General features: G+C 39.7%; 3 protein-coding genes across 4 annotated transcripts in view; 2 read left to right on the forward strand and 1 right to left on the reverse strand.

Annotated features, from left to right (window-relative positions):
• Nucleotides 1-2,410: 2,410 nt before the first annotated feature.
• commd6 (COMM domain containing 6) lies at nt 2,411-5,149 on the reverse strand. Of its 2 annotated transcripts, XM_085374597.1 has the most exons (8): nt 5,118-5,149; nt 4,914-5,026; nt 4,174-4,232; nt 3,652-3,717; nt 3,462-3,538; nt 3,112-3,280; nt 2,847-2,999; nt 2,411-2,756 (listed from the first exon to the last, which is right to left on the reverse strand). In XM_085374597.1, the coding sequence occupies exons 2-8, from the start codon at nt 4,936-4,938 to the stop codon at nt 2,706-2,708; spliced, it is 600 nt and encodes a 199-aa protein (XP_085230723.1). In that variant the 5' UTR covers nt 4,939-5,026; nt 5,118-5,149; the 3' UTR covers nt 2,411-2,705. The 2 variants fall into 2 exon arrangements, with proteins under 2 accessions (XP_085230723.1, XP_085230722.1); XM_085374596.1 differs by having other exon boundaries at nt 4,914-5,144.
• A 4,197-nt stretch (nt 5,150-9,346) lies between these two features.
• On the forward strand, nt 9,347-14,102 carry uchl3 (ubiquitin carboxyl-terminal esterase L3 (ubiquitin thiolesterase)). Its single transcript, XM_085374233.1, has 7 exons — nt 9,347-9,469; nt 9,574-9,727; nt 12,500-12,585; nt 12,867-12,914; nt 13,014-13,089; nt 13,249-13,307; nt 13,393-14,102. The coding sequence occupies exons 1-7, from the start codon at nt 9,359-9,361 to the stop codon at nt 13,480-13,482; spliced, it is 624 nt and encodes a 207-aa protein (XP_085230359.1). The 5' UTR covers nt 9,347-9,358; the 3' UTR covers nt 13,483-14,102.
• Nucleotides 14,103-15,551: 1,449 nt separating this feature from the next.
• lmo7a (LIM domain 7a) overlaps nt 15,552-24,166 on the forward strand; it is a 47,835-nt gene continuing 39,220 nt past the window's right edge. The window contains exons 1-3 of the mRNA XM_085374899.1: nt 15,552-15,695; nt 15,824-15,999; nt 23,607-23,677. Of these exons, the coding sequence (XP_085231025.1) occupies nt 15,928-15,999; nt 23,607-23,677 (143 nt within the window). The 5' untranslated portion in view covers nt 15,552-15,695; nt 15,824-15,927. The remainder of the gene's footprint in view (nt 15,696-15,823; nt 16,000-23,606; nt 23,678-24,166) is intronic.

Below are 24,166 nucleotides of genomic sequence, written 5' to 3' on the forward strand. Positions count from 1 at the left end.
TTGTCTCCGAATGCGCACGCAGGGCGGCGCATTTCCAACGTCCCGGTCCTGAAATCCTAGTGCACAAACGCTTCTTTGCCACCGTTGCGATTTCTCTCTGCAGATGAACAATAAAATACAGACACTGATGCTTGTTTATCGTCTTGCGGCGCAGTCTCCCGTCAGTGATCCTTCCTTCCACAACGCCTCGGAGGCGGAGCGGCTGCGCGCCTGTGACGAACCGCCCATCCATCCCATGTGCTGGAGGAGTGGGCAGCGCAGAGCCGCTGTGCGAAACGTGACAGGACGAGGCTCCGCCTTTCTCCACAGTACATTAAGTTTTACCTGGAAATGTTCTTTCTTCGTGGCACCGTGAGATGTGTTTTCAGCCCCCCGTGGCACAAGTGCCCTTGGTTCCAGCTCCCGTTGGTTGTAATTCTACCTGCCAACCGCCTCCATCAGGTTGAACCAGGGGTTGTAAAAACAAGCCCTTTGCAAAATATTATGTTTCGATAACATGTGCAATTTTTTTTCTTGCTAAGCAAAGTGAGTCCCGGCTGTTCACAAGTAGGTTAATCTCAGTCCCACCACTACTCGACATTCATAATCATATGTGGTGCTTTATGCACGGGAAGACTTCCCCTCAACTTAACGCTATAATATCCAAGCAGTCCGCCTATCCCCAAAATAGTACCTTAGCCATATATAAACTCACCAATGAAGCGGTAGCCAGGAGCTCTACAACCAAACAACCCCCTCGCAAATAGCTGGTCCAGGCTTGGTAGTTGCTAGATATTTTAGTCTAGTGGTTCCCAAAGTAGGGGTCGAACTCCCTCCACAGGGTCACCTGAAGAATCTCATGGGTCATGAGATTATTAGGAGGGATGGAAGATGAAGCTGCTATGCACGTTCACAATTTTCAAGGTACACCTGTTCATCTGCTTGTTAATACAAATATCTAATCAAACAGACGGCAACAAAATAGGCACGTAGACATGGTCAAGATGGCCTGCTGAATTTCAAACTGAGCGTCGGAATGGAGGAAAACAGGGATTTAAGTGACTTTTACTGTGGCATGCTTGTTGGTGCCAGACAGGCTGGTCTGACTGGTCTTTCAGAAATTGCTGATATACAGGGATTTTCCAACACAACTGTTTCTAAGGTTTACAGAGAATGATCTGAAACAGAGAAAACATCTAATGAGCAGCTGTTGTATTTGGGGGGGGGGACCAAGCTTGATAGGAAGGCAACAGTTACTTAAATAACAACTCATTACAACCCAGGTATGTAGAAGAAAAACTCTGAGCAGAAGACCACACCAGGTGCCACTCTTGTCAGCTAAGATCAGGAAACTGAGCCTACAATTCACATGGATTTCTGCTTTTACATTGAGATGGTGGGGTCAGAATTTGGGATAAACAACATGAAGGTATGGATTCATCCTACTTTGTATCACGGATTCAAGTTGGTGTTGCAATGATGTGGGTAATATTTTTTTGTATACTTGAGGCCCTTTATTACCAACTGAATATCATTTAAGCACCTTAACCAACCCGAGTATTGTACTGTAACCATGTCCATCCCTTTATGACAACAGTGTATGCCTCTTCTGATGGCTGATTCCAGCAAGATAACGTGACATGTCATTAAGTTCAAACCATCTCAAACTGGTTTCTTGAACATGTCAGTGGGTTCACTGCACTCAAATGGCCTCCACAAGTCACCAGATCACAATCTAATAAAGCACCCTTGGAATGTGGTGGACAGGAAGTTGGCCTCATGGATACACAGCTGGCAAATCTGCAGCAACTGTGTGATGCTAACATGGACCGAAATCACTAGGGAATATTTCCAGCACCTTGTTGAATCCATGCCATGAGGAATGGATTCAACATTCCTAAGGGAAAAGGTGGTCTAACCAGTGGTCTAACCAGTACTAAAAAGGTGTAACTAATAACCAGTAATGATGTGTTCATTTTAAGAGCATCTATTTGATCTTGATTTGCTATGGTTTGCATAAATTTACTTTTGTAAAATGTATTAAATTATTGTCTTTTGCAGGCTTCCAAAAACAGGTAAAATATTAGTGAGAAAATTAACCACTGAATCTATTTTTAAAAGCCTTGGTTAAAGACATTATTTCCCTTTGAGCTGTAGAGTCAAAGTAAATTAGTGGCAAAAATGTGTTATGGACTTCTAAGACAACCGCAACAATTAAAAAGTTGGACCACTTTACATCACATGCTCTACAAAAAGACAAATCAATATTACATGTAATATTATTTGAATATATATTAGTATGTAATTTGCTGTATAGTGCGCTACTACAGTCTCCTACCCCTGACAAAAATATAACAGATTAGGTCACTGTATTGTTTTCATTTCTGGGGTGGGGGGTAGTTTAGTGTAAACATACACACTCACAGGCAAACTGAAATTTATTACAGACTGAATCACATCACACACATTTGGCAACACATATATTAGTCAGATTTTGCTGGCTTAGCATTTTAAATATATAATGCATAACTCTAAGCTAACCCAAGGCTAGACATCCTAAAAGTATTATCAAGTGGGAGGTTGCGCAATCTGTGGAAAAATACAAGCACAAAACTGAGAGTTGGTGTTTTGAGACAACCAGCAAATAAACACTTATGTCAAAGTTTCTTCCGTTAGTTGCACATAAACCTGGTATAACTGTAACAAGCACTTAGGTGTGCTAACAATCATACAGTCTCCATAACAGCTGCCATCTCCTTGAACTGTTTGTAGAAGTTCTGCAGAAAGAAGAAGTAGGAGAGGGATAAAATATCATGAATAAATAACACCAACAACACTACATTCACATGAAAAAAAAAATACAAAACCTGGAACTGTGGGATGGTCATCTCAAAAGACCTCTGACAGATTTGTCCTGAAGGCTCAACAATCTTCAGCAGCAGACACACAAATGGGGAGTTGAGAGATCGACAGGTGTCTGAGCTCACTGCCATGCCAAGCTTCCACTGCATGTCCACCAACTAAGGCAAAACAAAGTTCCATCAGTTTTGAAAGAGAAGAGGAGAAAACGAGAAGTTATATGTTCAGGGGGGGCAGAATATATATACTTTATTTCATTAAACTTGGACAAACCTGACCGATGCTGAGCATGGCCTGGGCCTCTTGTTGAGTGTGGACTGACACACCATGTTCACTCCACAACTTATGCAAGACCTGAAGGGAAGCTTTGGTCCACTTGGTAGAGCCTTCTTCCAGCTTTGACACAAGTTCATCCCCAGAGATGTTGCTCTTTCCAGCTGACCTAGCAAAAAAAACCACTACTATCACAGCCTATAGTAGGACAACATCCTACTTTATGTATAATTTGGCCTTTTTAAGTGTGCTATGTAAGAAACAAATGTATGGAACATGGAAGGCACAGTTATCAAATTCAGAAACTACATACTTTATAAAAAATTTAAAAGAAATGTGGGGGAAAATACCGGAATGTTAGCAAGAGAAATCTGATCATGTCCTGCAGAGCTTCATGATCAAGCCTCACTTCAGCTCTCTGAAATCTCTGCCCACAAAAAAAACAAACAAAAAAAAAAAACCCAGAAAAGGTCTCAAAAGAGGAATTTGGGAGGATAGGTTATTATAAGTCAAATGTATTCTAAAGAAAGGGTGACTCACATCAGAAATTTCAGCTGAATCTACTCCTCTCTTCTGCCCTTGAAGATAAGTCAGTACGTGCTGACACTGTGGAGATTATTGAAGATTAGCTATCAGAACTGCAGCATAGCCTCCACAGCTACACCACATCCTATGGTACTTGTGCACAGTGGTTGCTAATAGCCCTGAAATGAGCGCTATTTTGGTCAACAATAACATCCTCCAGTAGCGAGTTATAAAGGCAGTGTTTTGAAGTTGCACAACTGTTTAAGTTATCGGAGTTTCATAATACAGTCTGAGCCTGTGGCAGTGAAACTAATGAAACAGCCCCAAAACAATTTAAATAAAAGACTTATATTTACAAGTAGCTGTACGTGATGCTCAAGTAATGGGAAAGACCCAGAACGGAAATTGGGAGAGTTGCAGAAGGAGGGTTGTCTGCAGCTGTCACTGTAAATACTATTTAAGTCTACTCTGTTTTCCTAGCTGCCACTTTTTTCCACCCGTATAGTAACATACACAACCAAGGACAGATACACTCACCACATCTGCTAACAGATCTGGAGAAATCCTGCATATGTTGTCCACAACTTTGTTGACGCCTTGAATACAGAAGTGAAACAATTTATTTATCACAAGGTTTTCCATACTTCTTTTTAATGCAGTCACAGGCATCATGGGAGTCTAATGATAGTACTTGTGTCTTCTTAATACTTTTTGTTTTCTTTCTTTTCCCAAGAGTGTCTTCTTAATGCTTTTTGTGTTCTTTCTTTCCCAAGAGCAGGCAATCACAACTGCAATAGCATGATGATATAAATTATCTAACCCGGAAATAAATATAGTAAATAAGATAGTATATAGTATAGGCCTTACCTGAAGAACCTTGCATAGTGATTTGTCAAATAACAGTGGGTAAACAAGGATTAAAAAAATAATAATAATACATGTAATAACTAATACAAGAGGGCAAGGTTCATTTAGCTTTTAAAACATCTTATTTTGGCTTTATTATTGAGCTGTAAACATTTGTGTATTTCTGCATGTATGTTAAAGTAGCATTCATTAAAAAGGGGTTAAGGGCTTTTAAGCATTAGGAGTCAGATGCTGGAGTCAAATATAAGTGGGGGAAAGACAGCGACAGGAAGTCTCTGTGGTTACAACGGTGTTAAGTTAATGCTATGCAGTGGCTAAATTAGCACATATTTCCTGGGTGAAAGCCTAATCTATTCTTCTTAATTGCCATTTAAACAACATTCTACTGAAGTGGAGTAATGCGAACCCACCATATGACTCCTCTGCTGCTGGCATCCTCTCTGTCAGGCTCTGGGTTTGACCACGGTATTAGCGCAGCCAAATTAGCGACTTTCTCGCTAAATTTGACCACCGAACAGATTGCCTTGGAAATTTCAGAAAACGTTTAACGTAATTATTGTATTATTTACAAAAAATAGTAGTTATGAATAAATCGGCTTCTTAGATCAACTAACCATCTATTCTACGTCAATTCTGTTCATTAATGCTCCTTCCTTAAAAAAAAAAAAAAAAAAGTCTTCTTCTTTGGTTTTATTAGCTTATAGAAAATCACTGTAAACGGTGCATAGCGCCATCTGCTGTAGCAGATATTTATTGTTCTAGTCTTTTGCAGAGTCAGCCGGAGAGGTGGCTCATTGACTCTAAATGGTCAGGATTTTATTTGGGGAAATGACCAATCAATATTATTTCTAGTCCTCAATCACTGATTTCAAGAGAACTAGATAAGTGGTAAAAAAAAAAAAAAATCTGTCAAAGTGGCTGGTCTAATTTAAAGCTCTGCTAGGTTAAATCTCTGATTTATCGTCAATATAGTTGTATATCTGCGACAGATTTCTGTCCTCCTCTCCCCCCCTGCACAATAGCCTATTAAAAACATGTTTGCTCATTTTTTTAACTGAAAACCCTAATAAATATCCAGTTGTCTTCAGTACTATTCTACTGAAGTTTATCCATTAAGAATTAATTCATTCATTTGAGTACAAAAGTTAAAATGAACTTATTTCAATGAACTCATGAGAAAAGTCTTTGAAGTTTTGAACAGCTATGCACAATTCTACCACATCTGAAATTCAATATTTGGTATAATCACTTCTGTTACATGCATTTTCTTGTCATTTCTTAAAGTAGTCTGTAGGAATAGTTCTTTAGGCTTTGCATGTTGCCAAGGTGTACCTACACTGCTTCAATAATGTTGAGGTCTGGGCGCTACAGGGGCTAGTCTATGACTGATAGTGGTATTTGTATGTTTTTCTATCCAGGTACACTTTTACTGCAATGGCAGTGTATTCAGGATCATGGTCATGCAAAACAATTAAGCTGGTGGCAGTCAGATGCTTTCCAGAGTGTAATGTAAAATCTGATGGTACTTTTCTGTGTTCATAATTTCATCGATTTTGACAATATTCCCATCACCAGTTGATGAAAGGCAGGCCCAAACTATAATGTTTTAACCTCACAGTGTGGGTATTGATGCCTCTCTCTTGACCTCATCCATACATAACGACAAAGATTTGAACACAGCAGTTCAAATTTGGATTCATCACCTTATAAGACCTGTTGCCACTCTGTGCCGTTCTTGTGTAGTTTGGTATCCCTCTGTCTTTTCTCTCTGATTCTCTTTCTTATAAATTGTTTTTGACAGCCACTCTTTCTCTGAGATCATTTCTCATGAGGGATCTGCAAAGAGTAGATGGATCAACTGAAGGGCCAAATGCATCTCCCAGGTCCTATGTCAAGTCTTCTCTGGATTTTTTTCCTATTTATTAAGGACATGACTTTCAGATATTGTTCATCTGGTGGTGGATAGAATAGTGCTTTATTGTCATTGTGTATGTACAACAACAAAAAATGAATCTGTTTAAGTGGCTTAACAAACCATCACTCCTCTGAAAATGGTCAGTGTACAAGGACTGGACTGAAAATAATTCATAAAGCAGCCCATGTCCAAAAAAAGCCTGGAGAACTATGGCTCAAAAGCACTTAAAAATTACACCAAAGTCTGGCTCATTGGAAGCAAAATATGAAAAAGTAAGTGGTGGCTCAAGGCTTTTTTGCAGAGTATTGTATTTCTTAGTACAATATCAATAAATCAAACTAAAGGGTTGAAAGCTTCAACAAACCGAAGTCTTACACACTCACCAGTTTAATCATGATGTCTTGATGATTTGCTGCCTAGGTCTCTGATTTATTGATCCCCTTAAGTTCAATAAGCCTCTTCAGCACTCTCGAGGTTGATGAACAGCTGTTTTGAATCCCTGCCAAATAGTTCAGATGAGGGACTAGGAGAAAGTATAGGGTCAGAGAAAAACAAAAATACATCATCAGACCACTAAGCTTATAACACACAGTCATTACCATGTAATTACAGTCAGTTAAACACTTTAGCAAAAGATTACTGAATAAAATACTACTAATAAAAACAATAATACAACAATAATATACATTAATAAAAACTTACTACCTACTTAAAAAAAAATCTAGAAATACATCCAACAAACAATTGTTTTCCTCACATGATGGTTTCAGTTTTGGCATAATTCACAAAAAATAAGACGATGAAGGTATACCACCAAAGTGTTATGAATCAATATTGAAAGGTATGTTATGAAACCTTGTTGACTAACTATAACCACATAAAGAAAAATATTTTTGTTCTTTCTGTTTTGTTGTCGTTTTCTTTAGCGATTGAATTTATGGCCAACAACGCCCCCTACTGGTAAAAATAACACTTAGATTAATAATTTAAAAATGAAATAATTTAATTGAGTGTGGTTCTTGTTGTTCATTATTTTTATTAATATTATTATGGTGGTTAGATCATTAAGAAAAACAATGACCAGTGTCATATTATGTCAGTTAGATGGTATATCGGGGAATATACTTAAACATCGTCCATCCCTGAGCGCAAAAATGCCTTTATCTAAGCTCCGCCCATAGCCCTGGAATAGTCCACCGAGGCTGAAGATGGTGGGATTACCATACTTTAATGTTCATTTTGTGTATACAGAATCATATTTAAACGATTTATAATAAACATGTTAATGCATCCATATATGTCGCATGCCTTATCGAGTCTTTTGGGCATTTTCTTTGGGTAGTTATGGTTTATTGATAAAGTCAAGTCACCCCCGCGGATCACACAACGTGCGCCCTCCAGACGCGGAAGCGAATCGCAGCTGTCAAACAGATTTGATTGTAAATCGGACTCAGCACTACTCTAACGGGAAAACATCACTTAGCTGTGCTTCACAATGGATTCCCCACGTTGGCTGCCTCTTGAGTCAAATCCAGAAGTATGTTTTCCTGGTTTCCTTCAGAACATGTTGTTTTATCGAAGTTATTCATTCTCAAACATGTGAGAGGCAGCTAACTTGAAGCTATCAGAGAGAACAAAAGCTAAAGCCGTTGTCGCCGCTTTGCTAACCCAACAACATTTTCATTAACGTTTTCCATTTGTGTCTTCTCATTTCAGGTCATGACTAAAGTAAGTGTTTTCTTTTTATATTTTCCGTAAAACACGATAGAGTAGTCAAAGCAAATAACCAAACCGGTTCGGAGAGATGCAAGGCCTACTCAGCAGCGGTGTTGCACCTAATGTTATTGTTAAAAGGTTCATATTACATAATATGATGTAATAATGTCATGTAAACAGACTGACAGGAAACAAGAGTGAAGAAATCTGATAAATTTAAAGTTTTGTCAACTTGCCCTGCTTCTAATTTTAAGACGTTCAGTCATTTTCCTCATACTTTTCATCCAACTTTCCAGCTGTTTCAGTCTGCAGATAGTGCGGTGTGTTTGATGTCATTCGCAGGACGCACACTAGATGATTACGTTACACTTTATTGCACAGGTTCCTACAGCTAAGAGTATTATGTAGCATAAATTAAATGGTGTTTTATTGATACAGATTAATTAATGTCGTTCAAGTGTGTAACTACTCAAAAGTGGGCGTGAATATGAAAATAAATCAAATTTTGGGCGCATAGACGCAGATGATATAGTAATGGATTACCGGTTTGTAGTCGAGATTTTGAGTGAACTCTGATATTGTAGGATACTGTAGTTTGTTTGTTTGTTTGGGGGGGGGGGGTAACCAAAAAACTATTTTTAAATTGTTCTTAACACTTGTTTAATACAAACATCAAACAGAATCGCAACTGCATCCTCCAAGCACGAATCATCATCCTTCTAAATAATTTTTCACCAAATATTAAACATTATACACTTCATGAAGGCAACTCTTTTTTTTATTTATCACTTTTTTAGTTTTTTGCTGATAGACTGATTGACTGTTTTAGCTGCAGAAGGTGTCATTTAGCAATTGAGTGTTTGGTTGAAATAAATAATGAAGGAAATTTGTATTTTCTCCACAAAGTGTCAAAAATACTTTCCTGAAAACGGTGTTACTGTAAAAAGTGCTTCTTATTATGTTGCTATTCTATTAACAGTTTTAGTTTTCAAGTTTAAATTCCTGACATACAATGGCATAATGTTTAATTCTATACCAGTTAAATTACATTGAATTGTCAAAAGTCGAATGTTACAGAAACATATCCTTTTAGGTAGAAATCTAATTTTCAGATGGTAATTAGGAGCCAGCTATTGTATTTATTTTAGATTTAAAATGTCTAAGTTTATTTTGATCTGCATGAATTTGCACTCCGCTTGTGTGTAGTTTGTTAGCTGTCTGGGTATGAAGCCAACCTGGCAGTTTGGGGATGTGTATGGATTGGATCCGGAGCTTCTCAGCATGGTACCAAGACCAGTGTGTGCGGTGCTACTCCTCTTTCCAGTGACAGAGAAGGTACCTGTTATAAGTCACGTATTTTCATTATCCATATGTCAACTTTACATCTGGTTAGGAAACACTGTTAAACTGATTTTCTCTCATCTGTCATGTCTGTCTAGTATGAGGCATTTAAACAAGAAGAGGAGGAGAAGCTCAAAGATCAGCCTCAGGTTTCTCCAGACATCTACTTCATTAAGCAAACTATTGGAAACGCTTGTGGAACAATAGGATTAATTCACGCTGTGGCAAACAACCAGGCACATCTGGAATTTGGTGAGTTTTCATTATATTTTTTATTGAGGTTACTTTAATGATCATTTAGCTTTATTTAGACAGTTTTTTTTTTCTATAGCCATCTATCTTGTTTGGTTTTTGATGAACTAATGTGCAAGACCCTATGCGTGTATATCAGTGAAGTTGGTGTTGCTAGGTGCCTGTTACATGCATAAGAGCGGCAGAATATTAGAAACACCATCAACACTATCCAGCGTGCCCAAATAATAAACCAAATGACCTTGGTACAAAACCTATAACAACTTATACACCTGTATGTCAGTGTCAAAATCCATTCAGCAGCTACTTATTAGGTATCTTGCTAGTGCCAGATTGGATCCATTTTGCCTTTGGAAATGACTTAATTCTTTATAGCACAGATTCAAAAAGTTGCTGGAAACATTCCTCAGCTATTTTGATCCACGTTGATGTGATGGCATCAAACAGTTGCTGCACATTTGTCAATGGTATGTCCATTAAACCAGTCTCCTGTTCTAAATGTTCACTATCGGATTGAGACCTGGTGACTGTGATGTCACTGTCATTGATGTCATTTGAGTACAGTTAATTCATTGACATGTTTGATGATTTGAGCCTCGTGACACGGTCTGTTATCCTGCTGAAAGCAGCAATCAGAAGATGGGCACATTGTAGTCATTAAGGGATGGGCATGGTTAGCAACAATACTCAGGTAGCTGTGGTGTTTAAATGATACATAGTTGGTACAAAGGGGCCCAAAGAGTGCCAAGGTTATATCACCCACACCATTACATCACCAGCTTGGATGGATCCATTCTCTTATGTTGTTTACAACAAATTCTGACCTTACCATGTGATCTCTGTAAACCCTAGAGATGTTTTTCTTTGAAAATCCTAATAGATCAGCAGTCTGTGAAAACCTCAACAGCAGCCATGTCACATTTGTTCTGATGCGTTGTTTGAACTTCAGCAGGTTGTCCTGACCATGGCCCTGTGCTTCGTACGTCGCTTACTACATCCAAGATCAAATGAAACATCCAAGACCAAATCATCGCGCTAACTCTGAGCTCGCTATTCCGGTTCCCCGAACACACCTGTTGTTGACGATTAGTATAGCTGGATGAAGTAATGTGAGATCACTGGGTGGCCCAACAGGGGCTACGCATCGATAGTAGAAACATTGATCGGCAACCCTTTGATTGGTCGGCGAAAATGTCGAAGGAGCGCGCTCGGTATTTTTCGGCAGCAGAGCAAGAACTCTTGAGTGAGGGATTTCAGGAGTTTCAGAGTTTAATTAAAACGCAAGGGAACACTGCAAAGGCTGCAAAAGCAAGGAGAGAGGGCTGGCAGAAAGTTGCTGACAAATCAAACTCGTAAGTAATTCAATAATAACAATAATAATGGAGTGGATTTATATAGCGCTTTTCAAGGCACCCAAAGCGCTTTACAATGCCACTATTCATTCACTCTCACATTCACACACTGGTGGAGGCAGCTACGGTTGTAGCCACAGCTGCCCTGGGGCAGACTGACAGAAGCCAGGCTGCCATATTGCGCCATCGGCCCCTCTGGCCAACACCAGTAGGCGGTAGGGTAGATTTATCATATCACACCATATTATCCAATATTATATTACATTATATTATATTATAATATGTTATATTATATCCCCTTTCACATTAGAGCCACAACAGGACCCACATGGGAACAAGTAAAAGTGAAATATAAGAATATTCTACAGAATGGTAATATTGATCACTTATATTGCTTGTCGTCTCTTGGAAAGAGACCCTGGAATACTCTGTTTGTTTGTTTATAACAGCAACCAAGAAAAGGGCAGAGCAAAAAAAAAGACAGGTGGTGGTCCTGCACCCCCTCGTCAACAAGTTGGTTAAGTGAATAATACCCTCACGGGAAAATCGATATCTCTCTATGAGCACACTGTCGCGCTGAGCTAAAGGATCCTGTCTGTCCCGCAATATACGCTGAATTCTGAGGACTCTCCTTATCAATCTTGCACCTTCCGCAATGGGTTGCTCGCGTAAACGGACAGGATATGACTGCGACAGACTTCCCAAATCCACCTTCGCTTTTATAGCCGTGGTCTCTCATCTTGATTACACGAAGTAATTTACAATTACTACTCTGAAATATGAATTACATCTGTAATAATCACATACATGTAATAGAATGTTAATAGTACATTTCCCTTTTTTAGGGAATGACCTGTATGTATCTGTGTGAAATCAATAAAAAGATCAAGTGCTGCATTATCTTTGGTTACAGTGATGTTATTTATTTATGGTGAAACAGTGGTGGAATATCGCTGTTGCTTTCGTATGAATGACGCGGGCATACCTGCGTGGCCGCGATCTAATCCTGTTTACATAAAGTAAACCTGCTCCCCAGCAGGTTTACGCTTACGGCTCTGTTGCTATGACAGCAAGTCCCGGATGGGCTTCGGGGAACCGAACGATCCAGGATCACGCGAAATCGTCAACAATCTAATCCAGCTAACTCACTTAGCGCGGTACGAAGCACAGGCCCCATGTCTGCATGGTTAAATGCACTGAGTTGCTGCTTAAATATTTGTGTTAATGAGCAATTGAACAGCCGTGCGTATCAGAGTGGTTGTTGAGTTTATGGGCATGTTGAAGTTGACTTCTCTCATTATCTCATTTCACTCCATTATACAGGTGTACCTAATAAAGACGTCACTGAGTATAAATCTAATTTTGTGTTTGCTTTAAGTCAGTTTTTTTAGGTTCTATTAAGTGTTTTTCTTTCTTTCAGAACCTGATTCTCCTCTTAAGAAATTTCTTGAACAAACATCTAAAATGACCCCGGAGGAAAGGGCAACCTTCCTGGAAAAAGACGAGGTTGGAAAAGTATCTTTATTAAGAACAGGGTGACAAAGTTTTCATCACGTGTGAAGGACAGTACTAAGAATTGTGTAACCAACTTGTCACAAGAGGGCATTGTCATACTTGTGCTTGCTACCGCTTTTGCAATGTAATAGTACAAAGTCATAAAAAATTATTTCACAAACCAGGAAAAAGGAAACCATAACAAGATCAATGCAAAAATGTGCATCATTCAAATGACCCTGAAATATACAACAGAGGAAACATTCAGCCTGTTTTCCTGTTTTCTCTTCCAGAGTATACGTGTTACACATGAATCCAGTGCGCAGGAAGGACAGACTGAGGTGTCTTTTTGATTTTTAACTCTGTGTTATCTCAAGTTTTTTTTGCATGCTTTGTGTTGAACTTAATGCACTTTAACATTTGCTTCTTGTCTGTTGTAGGCCCCAAGTTTAGACGAGAAAGTGAATCTGCATTTTATAGCTTTTGTGAATGTTGGAGGGCACTTATATGAACTGGGTGAGTTAGCCGCAAAGCAAAAGTGCGCTTATAGAAAATATTTGGTAGAATTTGTCACATTGTTGATGGTCATTACAATCATTACAACATTTAGTACTAGAAGACTGGAAGCACATTTTTTTTAAACCTACATGATTAACTTTTTCTTCCAATACCTAGATGGCCGTAAGCCTTTCCCTATTGCCCATGGAAAAACCTCAGAGGATACTTTCCTTGAGGTGAGACAACCAAATAAAACTGAGATGGTCTTAATAATACTGCCATAAGCTTGCCTACATTCAATCATTGTCTTCCTTTTTCTAGGATGCTATAGAGGTTTGCAAAGTCTTTATGGCTCGCGACCCTCAGGAGGTTCGTTTCACCATCATTGCCCTCTCCAAAGATTCATACTGAGGAAACTACTCTGTTTTTCTCTGACCCTAGAAAACAAAGACAACATTACTGCCAAACATTCTGAAGTGCTGACTTTATTTAATTTTTCTTTCAAAATGCTATAGCAAGTCGATGTGTGAAGAAAATAAAATGTCAGGGATATCCTTGTAAAGTAATTTCCCCTTGTGTTCTACATAGTTGTTAAATTAATTCTAAAGCAAACAGAGTGCTGCTTGTCAATAAAAGTATTTCTCACTGAGATCTGAATTTTCCAGCTCGCCTCTGCTGACATCTCTAAATGTCATACAGGTATTAGCTGTATGGTCTCGACATTGCACTACGGTTTGTTTACTTAATTTTTGGCCTTTTAGTGAAGAAGGAAATGTTAAAAATTTCTACATCACTGAGGAAAGTTAACTTTTTTTACTCAGACTTCAATGACACATACTGTATGTAGTGATTTGTTTTAAATGAGATGTCTAATCACATGCTCAACACAAGCTGAAGAAACACATTTGCAAGCTATTTCATTCATAGCTTTGAGGGGGGAAAATAGGCCTAATGTTGTTGGATGCAGTAATGATGTTGAAGTGAGGCTCACTAAACACCCAGACTATACAGCTGGAAATCTGTGTGGAAGATGCCTAGATTTTTGTAATAAGAAATATGTCAAATAAATGAAAAATTTATTAAGCTCTTCTTTTGTGGATACTTTTTCCTGTTGCAAAACCATTAGCTTTTTACCTTCATCCTGAAAAAAGGAGTTTTTACAGGACTCCATAAAGTCCATTGAAAAGCAAAGTAACCACTTAAAACTTCCATAGGGGTCAAAAGGGTACATAGCAGCCAGGTGCTGCTAATCAAATGCACTTATTCATTTATTATTAGAAAGAGTGAGTGTCTTTATAAATGCAGAAGTTTTGGCAGTTTGCTGGTCTGGAGAATTTAGGTATGTGTTAACACAATACCACAATCTTCCCAGAAGTGGACATCCCAGCAAATTCACCTCAAGGTTAGGCTGTGCAATGCTTAGAGAAAATGCAATAAACCCCCTATATGTTTAACTGTGACAGTATGATTAAAAAAAGACTGAACAAATATTGGTTGCTTGAAAGGGTTTCCAGGAGATAAGGATGTCTCATATCTCTAAAATGAGCATGGCAGAATGATTTACACCTGAACAAAACACAAGACTTGGAACAGTGTTTTTTGGACATATGAGACCAAAATAACCCGATATTTCTTGAAAACCAAACAGCACATCAGCAGATGCCTCATGCAAACTGTCAGCACGGTGATGGAGGACTTGTTTTGCTATAGGACCTGGTATTTTCCAAGTCATTGAATTCACCATGAAATTTCTTTTATACCAAATATTCTACATGGTTGTAAAGGAGAGTGGGGAACACTCCAATGAATTATACAGAAACTGATCACATCAAATTATTGCTACTAAAGGTGGTTCTACAAGCTACTGACTCATGCTTCATTTTTCACAGAACTGCAGATAATGTTGTAGCACATAGCCTCTTCCCTACAAGTTCCAAAAACAAAAAAGCCCAGTTGATTGAAATGTAATCAGTAAGTTGTTCTAAAAGTTGCAAACCAAATCCCACTCATTTTAATGGATCGGCATGCTGTTGTTTCGCAATGAAGTTTGAAACCCTCGAGTAAAGCATGTGCTCAGGTCTTGGAATACCCCTTAATCACCGCTTGGCGGTGGTGCAGGAAAAGAACGTTATTTTAAAGGTAGCGCCGAACTCCTGCAATTACATAAGTTTTATCCATAGACTCAAAGTTTTTTTTTCCCGCAACATTTTTGTGTTTGGAGACCAGACGTCAACCGACCTCACATTTTCTTTCAGGATATTTGTAGTCCGACAGAATTTAATGGCTTACCTCAGTATACACTTACACTAACGTGCATCTGGCCCAAACCAGGAGTCCAAATACCTTTCTTGGGGGGGCTAACAGCGAATTCAACCGTGTGTTTCAACTGGAATCCGCTCAAGGACCTGTGGGTGGTCCCCGGACCCGGGTTTGGAGACACTCCCGCTGCAGACTCTAACTCATGCAGCTCTAAAACTTGAGGTGAAAAACTGTCTTTCGTGTGAGTGCTGCAAGAGGTGAGCTCAGCGCGTCTTCAAACACTCAATCGCTGCGTAAAAAAGGTGGAGTGTGTAAACCCGCTGCCAAAAGGACACAAAGCACAGGTGTGTCGGATGAAAGAAAAGGTAAGCAGTCGCAAGATGATGCACACTGTTACACCTTGCATTCATTTACGAATGAGCAGGTGGGAAAGAACAATAGGAGGCATATTTGATGAATGACTGAGAGTTCACCTGTGTGCACTTTTATGTAGGTTGATCGAGTTTGCTTGCTTCAGCTGGCTCACATTTATGTGGACCTTTTATATGCGGGCTGCTAGGACTTTACCCGCCGGTGAAGCTCGGATAATAAGTTCTTATGATGGAGTGGCGTGAGCAGTCTTCAGTCAGCTGCGAGGAAGCCTACTCGGAGGCGCAGAGATGGATTGAGGTGAGTAAAATCACACACACACACACACACACACACACACACACACACACACACACATATATATATATATATATATATATATATATATATATATATATATATTTCAGAACTTTCTTTACTTCTTTTCTTTGCTGTCCTCAGTAGAATTAACAGGTAAGGCAGTCTATAAGTAAAAGTTAAGGACTGTCAGTTGCTAGTGAAAAAGATCTGTTATTTGTATATCTTTTTAATTTTATAGTTATGTTTTTGGCGGAGTTTGACCTTCCAATACATACATGCTTGAGAAATTCTTTATGACTGTGAACTGCTTTAACCGCCAGCACCCAAGTTCCAAATGATAATAGCCCTGACTCAAAGATCCATACAGGCATGTGTCACCTTTTGACCTCACGTCTCAAGTTACCCAGCCATCAATCTTCTCTTTTGAAAGATGAATCACACAATTCTTAGCACTTATCTCTTTTCTCTTCACAGAACAGGTAGGTGGGTCTGACCCCAGTCATCACTGTTGCTGGCTGATACTTCTGATGTCAGATCTTGCCTAGACCTGTTTTTTTTTCTTCTTTCATTTACCTTTGCCTTCGAGGCTTCAGTTGCTGCAGGTAGAGAGGAAAACCCAAAAGAGCAATTAGGAAAATCTTCTATGACTGATCCAAGCTATTATGTAACTGTGGATTAACTCCGATTCATAACAAATGACTGAGATTTTGGGTTTATGGTGCTTATACAAAATTACATGTTAGCAATGAATCCAAGCGTTCGTATTTTGTGCTGCATATTATGATTATGACCAATTCTGAAAGTGAGCAATATACAATAGAGGTTTTGACAAGAGGGTTCTTTTCTGAAGCTGAAAAAGTGTTTTACAGTAATTTCCCCCTCTCTTGTGGTAGCCTTCAAATTTTAAAATAGCTGCCAACAGAAAAAAAACTCCAGCTGTTCCATTTCATTCCTAAAATGTCATATTCTCTAAAGTTTCCACTCCAACTCGTGCCAGACTGGCGCTTTTTTTCCCTATTCTCATAACAAGCGGGTGAAATTATGTGTCCTCATCTTGCAAATTCTCTTCCCAGCAGGGCTGCATGAAACTGCTGCATGGCCCTAACTAAACAAATATTGTTCTTATTTCATGAGGGTGAATCTGAATGCTTTCAATGTGACATCAGTGTCTCTCACACTTGCACACTGGCCCATTGTAGTGGCTTTGCTCATGGAGTGAGGTGGGGGCATGATGGTCTGCAGGGAGGGACTTTAGGGAGGGTGAGCAGAAAGCTGAACAAATGGGTGAAGGCAATGGGGGTAATATTTTTGAAAGAATAAGACTAAGAACTATTCTGCAATACAAGAACAAACAGCTACTTAGTACCATCAGAGAGGAAAGGTTTCTCTTCAAAGAGATCCCCCCCTCACTTCTTGGATTCAGCCACTGAATGATTAACAAGCTGCTTGGCTTCACAGCACTTTAAACAGAGGCATGTGTGCGTGGCGAGGTTGGTGGTGTTGTTAAAAACTAGACTAAATGGTCTGGAGCCTGTCACATGGACACATTCCTGCATTAGCTTCCATGGCTGTGAACATAGCCCCCTCGAAGCTGGCAGGCTGTCAGCGCAGGGCGATGCGTCCTACAACCACAGGGCCCAGTGGAATAATGGAGGTCCTCTTTAATTAAATAGAAAGGCTTCAAGTGTGATTGGTGGGACAATTGAGAAGAAGTGGCTGTGTTTATATTTACAGGTCAGAAGATCATGTATATGGCTGGTCCGACAATAAACAATCCGCTATGAATAATAACTTGGCAATTAGTAATATAATAAAATCATTAAGTCTTAGATCTGTGTTTCACTAACGGTGCCGAAGCAAGCAAAGATGTCAGACACATGGCAGCATCTTTTCCGCCACCTCTTTTGTTTACGTTGTCATTAATAAGACTGAATTTTTCAAAGAGCCTGCTCTCAGAACAGTTCTAGGTGGGGTTTCCCAGTAGCTATTGGTCCATGTGAAGCTCATGTTAACATCGCACTCTTTATTCTGTATAACATTTCAACTCTCAATGCTGTGTGTTTGTGTGTGTGTGTGTGGTTAGTATAAAAAATGCTGCATTGTGTTTCTCAAAAAAACAAAGTGGAACAAAGCAAAAGGTCAAAGGTAACATAATACTGCAGATATTGTGAAGTTTTGTTACTTATCTGGTTACAGTTGTGTAATACTGAACCAAAACTAAGCCCTTTATAGTTTCTTGTCCCATCTACCATAGTAACATGTGTAAGCAATGTAACTTAATTCTACTTTTCTGGAGATTTTCCACATGCACTCACTGGCCACTTTGTTAGGTACACCTGTTCAACTGCTTGTTAGTTCAAACCTCTAATCAGCCACATGGCAGCAACTTAGTGCATTGTTTTTCTTGCAGATATGATAAGCATCAGAATGGGGGAGGAAGGTGATTTAAGTGACTTTGAGTGTGGCATGGTTGCTGGTGCCAGAAGGGCTGGAATATTTTAGAAAATGATAATAAACTGGGATCTTCCTGCACAACCATCTCTAGGGTTACAGAGAATGGTCCAAAAGAAAGAAAGGATCCAGGAAGAGGCAGGAGGATATGGCAAGACCGCTTCAAGCTGATAGGAAGCCAACAGGAACTCAAATAGCCAGTTGTTACAACCAGGCGACGCAGAAGTGCACGACACATAGAGCCTTTAAACACACGAGCTGCAACAGCAGCAGATCACACCAGGTGCCACTTCTCTCATTGAAGAACAGAAAGCTGAAGCTACAGTTTACACAGACTCACCAAAATTGGAAGACAAGTGAAGACTGGAAAACCGTTGCCTGGTCTGATGATTCTCAACTTCCTCAGCAACATTTAGTTTGGAGGATCAAAATTTGTTGTAAACAATATGAAAACATAACCCTGCCTCATATCAACAGTTCAAGCTGGTGATGGTGTTAGTATACTGGGAAGCTCATCTTGTAACCGGAAGGTTGCCGGTTCGATCCAAAGCTCTGTCTGTCTCAGTCATTGTGTCCTTGGGCAAGACACTTCACCTACCGCCTACTGGTGATGGCCAGAGGGGCCGATGGCGCAATATGGCAGCCTCGCTTCTGTCAGTCTGCCCCAGGGCAGCTGTGGCTACAACCGTAGCTTGCCTCCACCAGTGTGTGAATGCGAGAGTGAATGAATAGTGGAATTGTAAAGCGCATTGAGGGTCTCGAAAAGCGCTATATAAAAATGCAATCCATTATTATTTTCTTGTCACACCTTGGGCCTTTAGTACCAACTGTGGCCTGCAACCACATTGCAGCAGTTCTGAAGCCAAAGAGGTTCAACCAAGAATTAGCAAGGTGTACCTAGCAGCGTCTGGTGAGTGTAGGAGGGATTTGATTGTTATTTACCTTTTAATCACCTGTTTATTTTCTGTAAATGTTTTTGTTAAGTGCAGCAAAAGTTTGAAAAATCTCTCTTATAGTAGAGCAAGTTGTCCAAGTTGAGGTCATTGGGGTGTGGGTTTTGTTAGCCAGCTAAATATAATATTGCAAAATGTTACAATTATAAATGCAATGGATAAAAAAGGACACATTTTTGGAAAAGAAGTATCTATTCAAATACTTTCCTCAATTATTTCATACAAAGACTGATTTGGAAAGAATTTCACAATTAACAAATCCAGAAAGGAATATTATTAGATATGCTTTTATTCCATGTGGGGTTTGAGACATTTTGCAGCCATCCACATAAAATAAGTAAAATAAGAAGGTTATGAAATGCTATCTGATACCAGCTAATCCACACAACATGCTACGACAGATTTTCCTTGACTTTTTGTGTGCAAACTTTTCCTTATATAAGTGTTATGTAGGGTCATTACCTTTTCTACAAATTTTTTTTTTTCAATGTTGCCAAGTTTGAATGAATCCCCCCTCCCCGTGACCTATGCTGCTGTGTTGTTTTTCATACCAAAAGCTGTGTTGTGCAATTGATGATTAGTCACTTCGCTGTAGCCTCACTGTTTTGACAGAAACCAATTAGAAACGAGGCCGCATGCTTTCAGACGTACTCATGTGAGACCAGCCCTCAAACAAGACAACATTCCCTTGCAGTTACATGTTGATGTACTCCTATTATTCCAGGATGCTGATGGTGTTATTACTAAGTGCTTCCACAGTAGTGTCTTTCCCTTGAGTCCAAACCTTGAAATATTTGGATATGGTCCCAGTTTCCCTCTGATGACCCATACCTCAATGTGCTGCAGAAGAAACAAAGAATTTCAGGAACAATTAGTGGCCAGAGGGGCTGCATCCGCACAAACCTTGAATACAGAGTTGCCTCAGTGCCCTGCATGAATAAACAATAACTGCGGTCATGGATGCAGAGTCTCTGAATATTTGGCCTCTACCACAGATAATGGTTCACTCCAATAATAATAATGAATTTCACAGGACCCTTCCACAGCCCAGAGTAAACTTTGGTCACATTTTGGTGGAAGCTGGAAGGTGAAGGTGGGTGCGCATGAAGGCAAGCTGTTTTTGAAATGCCTGCTCCGGCTTAAACCTCCCTGTTAAATCAGAGCGGCAGTATGTTGGTGCAGATTAGAGTTTTTATCCCACATGGCAGGTTGGACAGGAGAGGGAGGGCACAGCAGGACTGGATCTAAGTGCAGTTAATACCTCTAATGATGACTGTAGAGGATAGAATTATGCCAATGCTTCCAGCTTTGTGTTAATTCCAGGTCGGCTCCCATTTTTAGCCTTGAAGTTATTATTGGAATCATTTTGTTGGTTGATTAGCCGATAGAACTCTGAAAAGAACGTTTAATGAAAAATAAATAAAGGGACACTTTTAGGAAAGACCCAAATTAGATGGAATCATACTTCCGATAATGTTCCCACATGTAGTGTTTGTTTGCATGCATGCAAATCCCAGCTGTGTGTATAGAACAGTAGGGGTCAGGATTTCATATGCCAACTGCAGCAGCTGGCTGACTGCTCTCTGTCTGCTGCAGGGGTTGTTTGCTCTCCGTGTGATTTTGTGTTTGTGTCTACATGTCTGTAGCTTTGCATATCTGTGTGCTGGTTTCGTGTTCTCAGTGTGTGGTTCTGATTGTATTTTGGTCAATGAAAGAGGAGCAGGCCAAGATCTCAGTGTATTATGTAAACAAAACATGTATTTCCCAAACAGCAGCACAATCACATATGCAGAATGGCTTCCTCCTACTAGTGTGAGAACCTTAATCTTTATTCATCTATTACACCATGGTCTAATACTTTTGGAATGATGGGTATTTGAGGCTTTGGGCATCTCAGCTTACCTAGGGTGTGTTTTGGGGTGTAGCACAATCTGTTGGCAAGGAATAATAGTGGCATCCAGCCAGTCTCTATAATTGTTTCTGTTTCTCCTGTCATCCTAAAAATGTTTGCCTGTACTTAACTATAGTAGTAATTGTCCCAGCTTTTGTTCCTTTCTGTGGGACAAAGGAAGTCAGACAAAAGGCTTGGAACAAGGAACATCTGATCAATCAGTCAGCGAGACTCGTCCAACGTGTTTTTGCTTTCTGTGAGAGTGCGTGCATTTATGTTTTGGCTCATGCCAGCTGCACCCACCAGTATTATTCTTGTAGTTCAATGTGTCAGCTCACCCTCCCTCTTGGTGATTTAAGTTACAGTAATGTGCAAAGGTCTTGAATCAGCCTCCGTTTCTTTATATTTTGCTGGAAAAATGTAAATAGCTGTAGCAATTTATCAAAGCACGTCCAAACATACATGGAAATACCGTATATAAGGCAAAAACAGACTTGGTTTAATTCTATTTTACAATTTGGCTTCTTGAACTTTGGCCTTCCATTGAAACCAGTTCTGATGAGGATTCAGTGAAAAGTAGATGGATCATCTGAAGGGTCAGATGTGTTTCTCAGGTTATTTTAGAAAGCCTGGAAACTATTGCTCAAGACCTCTTAAAAAAAGTGTTTTACAGTGTGCATGCTCCCACAGTAAAAAAAAAAAAAAATACTATGAGGTTGCCATTGTAGTCATAACCTCTGCCAGAGAGGATAGCACTGCTTTTTGTTTCAACTCTTCAGGGATTGCTTAAAAGCTGAGCACAATGTGTGGGAACGTTAGGCCACTGGCAAAGAAACACTTAATTTAAAAAGTCCTTTCTGCTTTGGAAAATAGAGGAGGATATTTTTGTCCAGTTGTTTTTACTTGTCCTGCAGTGCACTTACCACATTGCAAAAGTTCTATGAATACATGTATAATTGTCTAATGTGTTTTGATGTACATGCAAATTAAAAAAAAATAAATTCCACAATCCTGATACCAGAAAGGTTGGGATGCTGTGCAAAAAGTAAATAGAAACAGAAACCTTACAATGGTAAACTGCATACTACATCTATTACAGCAGTATGGCTTCATAGTAGAAGAGTCCAGGTGCTGCACTGGCCTGCCTACAGTGCAGACGTTTCACCAACTGAAAACATTTAGAGCACCAGATCCAGGAAGATCCAGGGCTCTTGAACGGCTAGAATCCTGTGTCAGACAATAATGGGACAACATTCCTCTCCCAAAAGTTCAGCATCTGGTTTCCTCGGTTCCCAGATGTTTACAGACTGTTGATAAAAGAAAAGCGGATGCTACATAGTGGTAAACGTGGCCCTGTCCTAACTTTTTTTTAAGACATGTTGCTGCCATTCAATTTAAAATGAGTTAGTATTTCTCTTAAAATGGTACATCTCCGTTAAAAATATTTGACATGTTGTTGTGAATAAAATGTGATTTTATTAAAATGGCATTCATTGCATTCTGTTTTTATTTACATTTTACACAGCAAATAAACCATGTGGAATTGGGGTTATAACATATTGACTGTAAAGGATTGTGCAGAGCTGCTCTGCTTTCAAAGATAACTGGATACAGGAGCCGGATACAATCACAGGTACTGACTGGTGTGTTAGTCTGACAAACTTAGACTGGTTAGTAACATAAAAAAGCTATTATTGGAAGTTCAGAATGCATTAATGAAAAGCTACAACAAGCAGATACAAAATATAATTAGTGTTATGTTTAAAATCAAGGATGCAAATGTGCATGAGTTTAAATGCATAAGGCTGCACGACATGCGTGCGGTGTGTTTGTCTGCGTAATGGCTCTTGGTGTTCCTGCAGCGGTGGTTTTAGATCATGGGAAAGGCATGAGGCTATAACAAAGTGCTGTGTTCCTCCCGTACTCCAGATGCTGCCATAGCTTTGTGGTTCAGGCAGTCTGACTCCAGCACAGTTTTAGCACAGCTCTCCGGTTTACCAGCAGCTTTTGGCATTAAAGTGAGAAGACATGAGGTACTTGTGAGCTCCTGAGGAATACCTGAAGAACTGTGCACGGCTCTCTCCCCGCAGAGACAGCGTAGGAACTCGAGAGGAAATACCTCTGACTTCCTCTGCTACTGTTCTCAACATCCTACCTTTCTTCTCCAGGCTCTCCACCCTATTTCACACATATAACACCCCACCCCCCCTCACCTCCCGCCTCCTCTCCTCATCCAACCCTGATTGCTCTGTTATGTTTTGTTTTTTTTGTTTTTTTTGTATCACTTTTTTTCCTCTTTTTTTTTCCCCCAGGCAGTAACGAAGAAAAAATTTGGGAGCAAGGATTTCCGATCTGCGCTGGAGAATGGCGTTCTTCTGTGTGAGTAAGTACTCTGCTTTTCCCAGGCACCTCTCGTAAGCCACTCATTCATAAGGAATCCCTCCGCTCTCCTTCAGGTCTGCGCACCGACGTAAGTGTTACTGATGTTTCCCAGGCAGACCCCCTGCTGGGTCACTGTTTGTTTGTTAGTCACATGAAGTGAGCCTGTGTTTTGAGACAGCACAATAGTGACTATTATGTAGTTATTTGATGTTTTCTTTGTCAGCTCTTTCCCCTGTGGTCTTGTTTGAGAATATGAAATGTGATCTATTTCAATAGGAGCTGTGTTGTGTGTTTGACAGATGTTACAGATCTGTGGATCGGGCAGAGCGCCATCGTTACTTTAATGAGAGCTGTGTGAGAAGCTGTGTAGTGAATGGAAAGAGCTCCAGCTGAAACCGCACTGGAGAATCAGGGCACCCCGCTTTCTCATTAGCATGGGTACATCGACGGGTACATACATTTTTGATGAGTTGGAGGAACAAATTTATCT

The sequence above is a fragment of the Diplotaxodon limnothrissa genome, linkage group LG16 (assembly GCF_057381915.1).
Source record: "Diplotaxodon limnothrissa isolate DT_005_m linkage group LG16, D_limnothrissa_male_GT1.1, whole genome shotgun sequence".
Classification (NCBI taxonomy): domain Eukaryota; kingdom Metazoa; phylum Chordata; class Actinopteri; order Cichliformes; family Cichlidae; genus Diplotaxodon; species Diplotaxodon limnothrissa.

Bases quoted from the DNA above. Each gene is read 5' to 3' on its own strand.
- commd6 (XM_085374597.1), bottom strand. From the start codon at position 4,938: ATGCCAGCAGCAGAGGAGTCATATG. The intron at 4,233-4,913 runs GTGGGTTCGCAT...TCTGTATTCAAG, and splicing joins AGCAGCAGAGGAGTCATATG to GCGTCAACAAAGTTGTGGAC. The intron at 3,281-3,461 runs GTATTTTCCCCC...TTTTTTTGCTAG, and splicing joins TTTCTCTTGCTAACATTCCG to GTCAGCTGGAAAGAGCAACA.
- uchl3 (XM_085374233.1), top strand. From the start codon at position 9,359: ATGAAGCCAACCTGGCAGTTTGGGGATGTGTATGGATTGGATCCGGAG. The intron at 9,470-9,573 runs GTACCTGTTATA...ATGTCTGTCTAG, and splicing joins TCTTTCCAGTGACAGAGAAG to TATGAGGCATTTAAACAAGA. The intron at 12,586-12,866 runs GTTGGAAAAGTA...TTTCTCTTCCAG, and splicing joins CCTTCCTGGAAAAAGACGAG to AGTATACGTGTTACACATGA.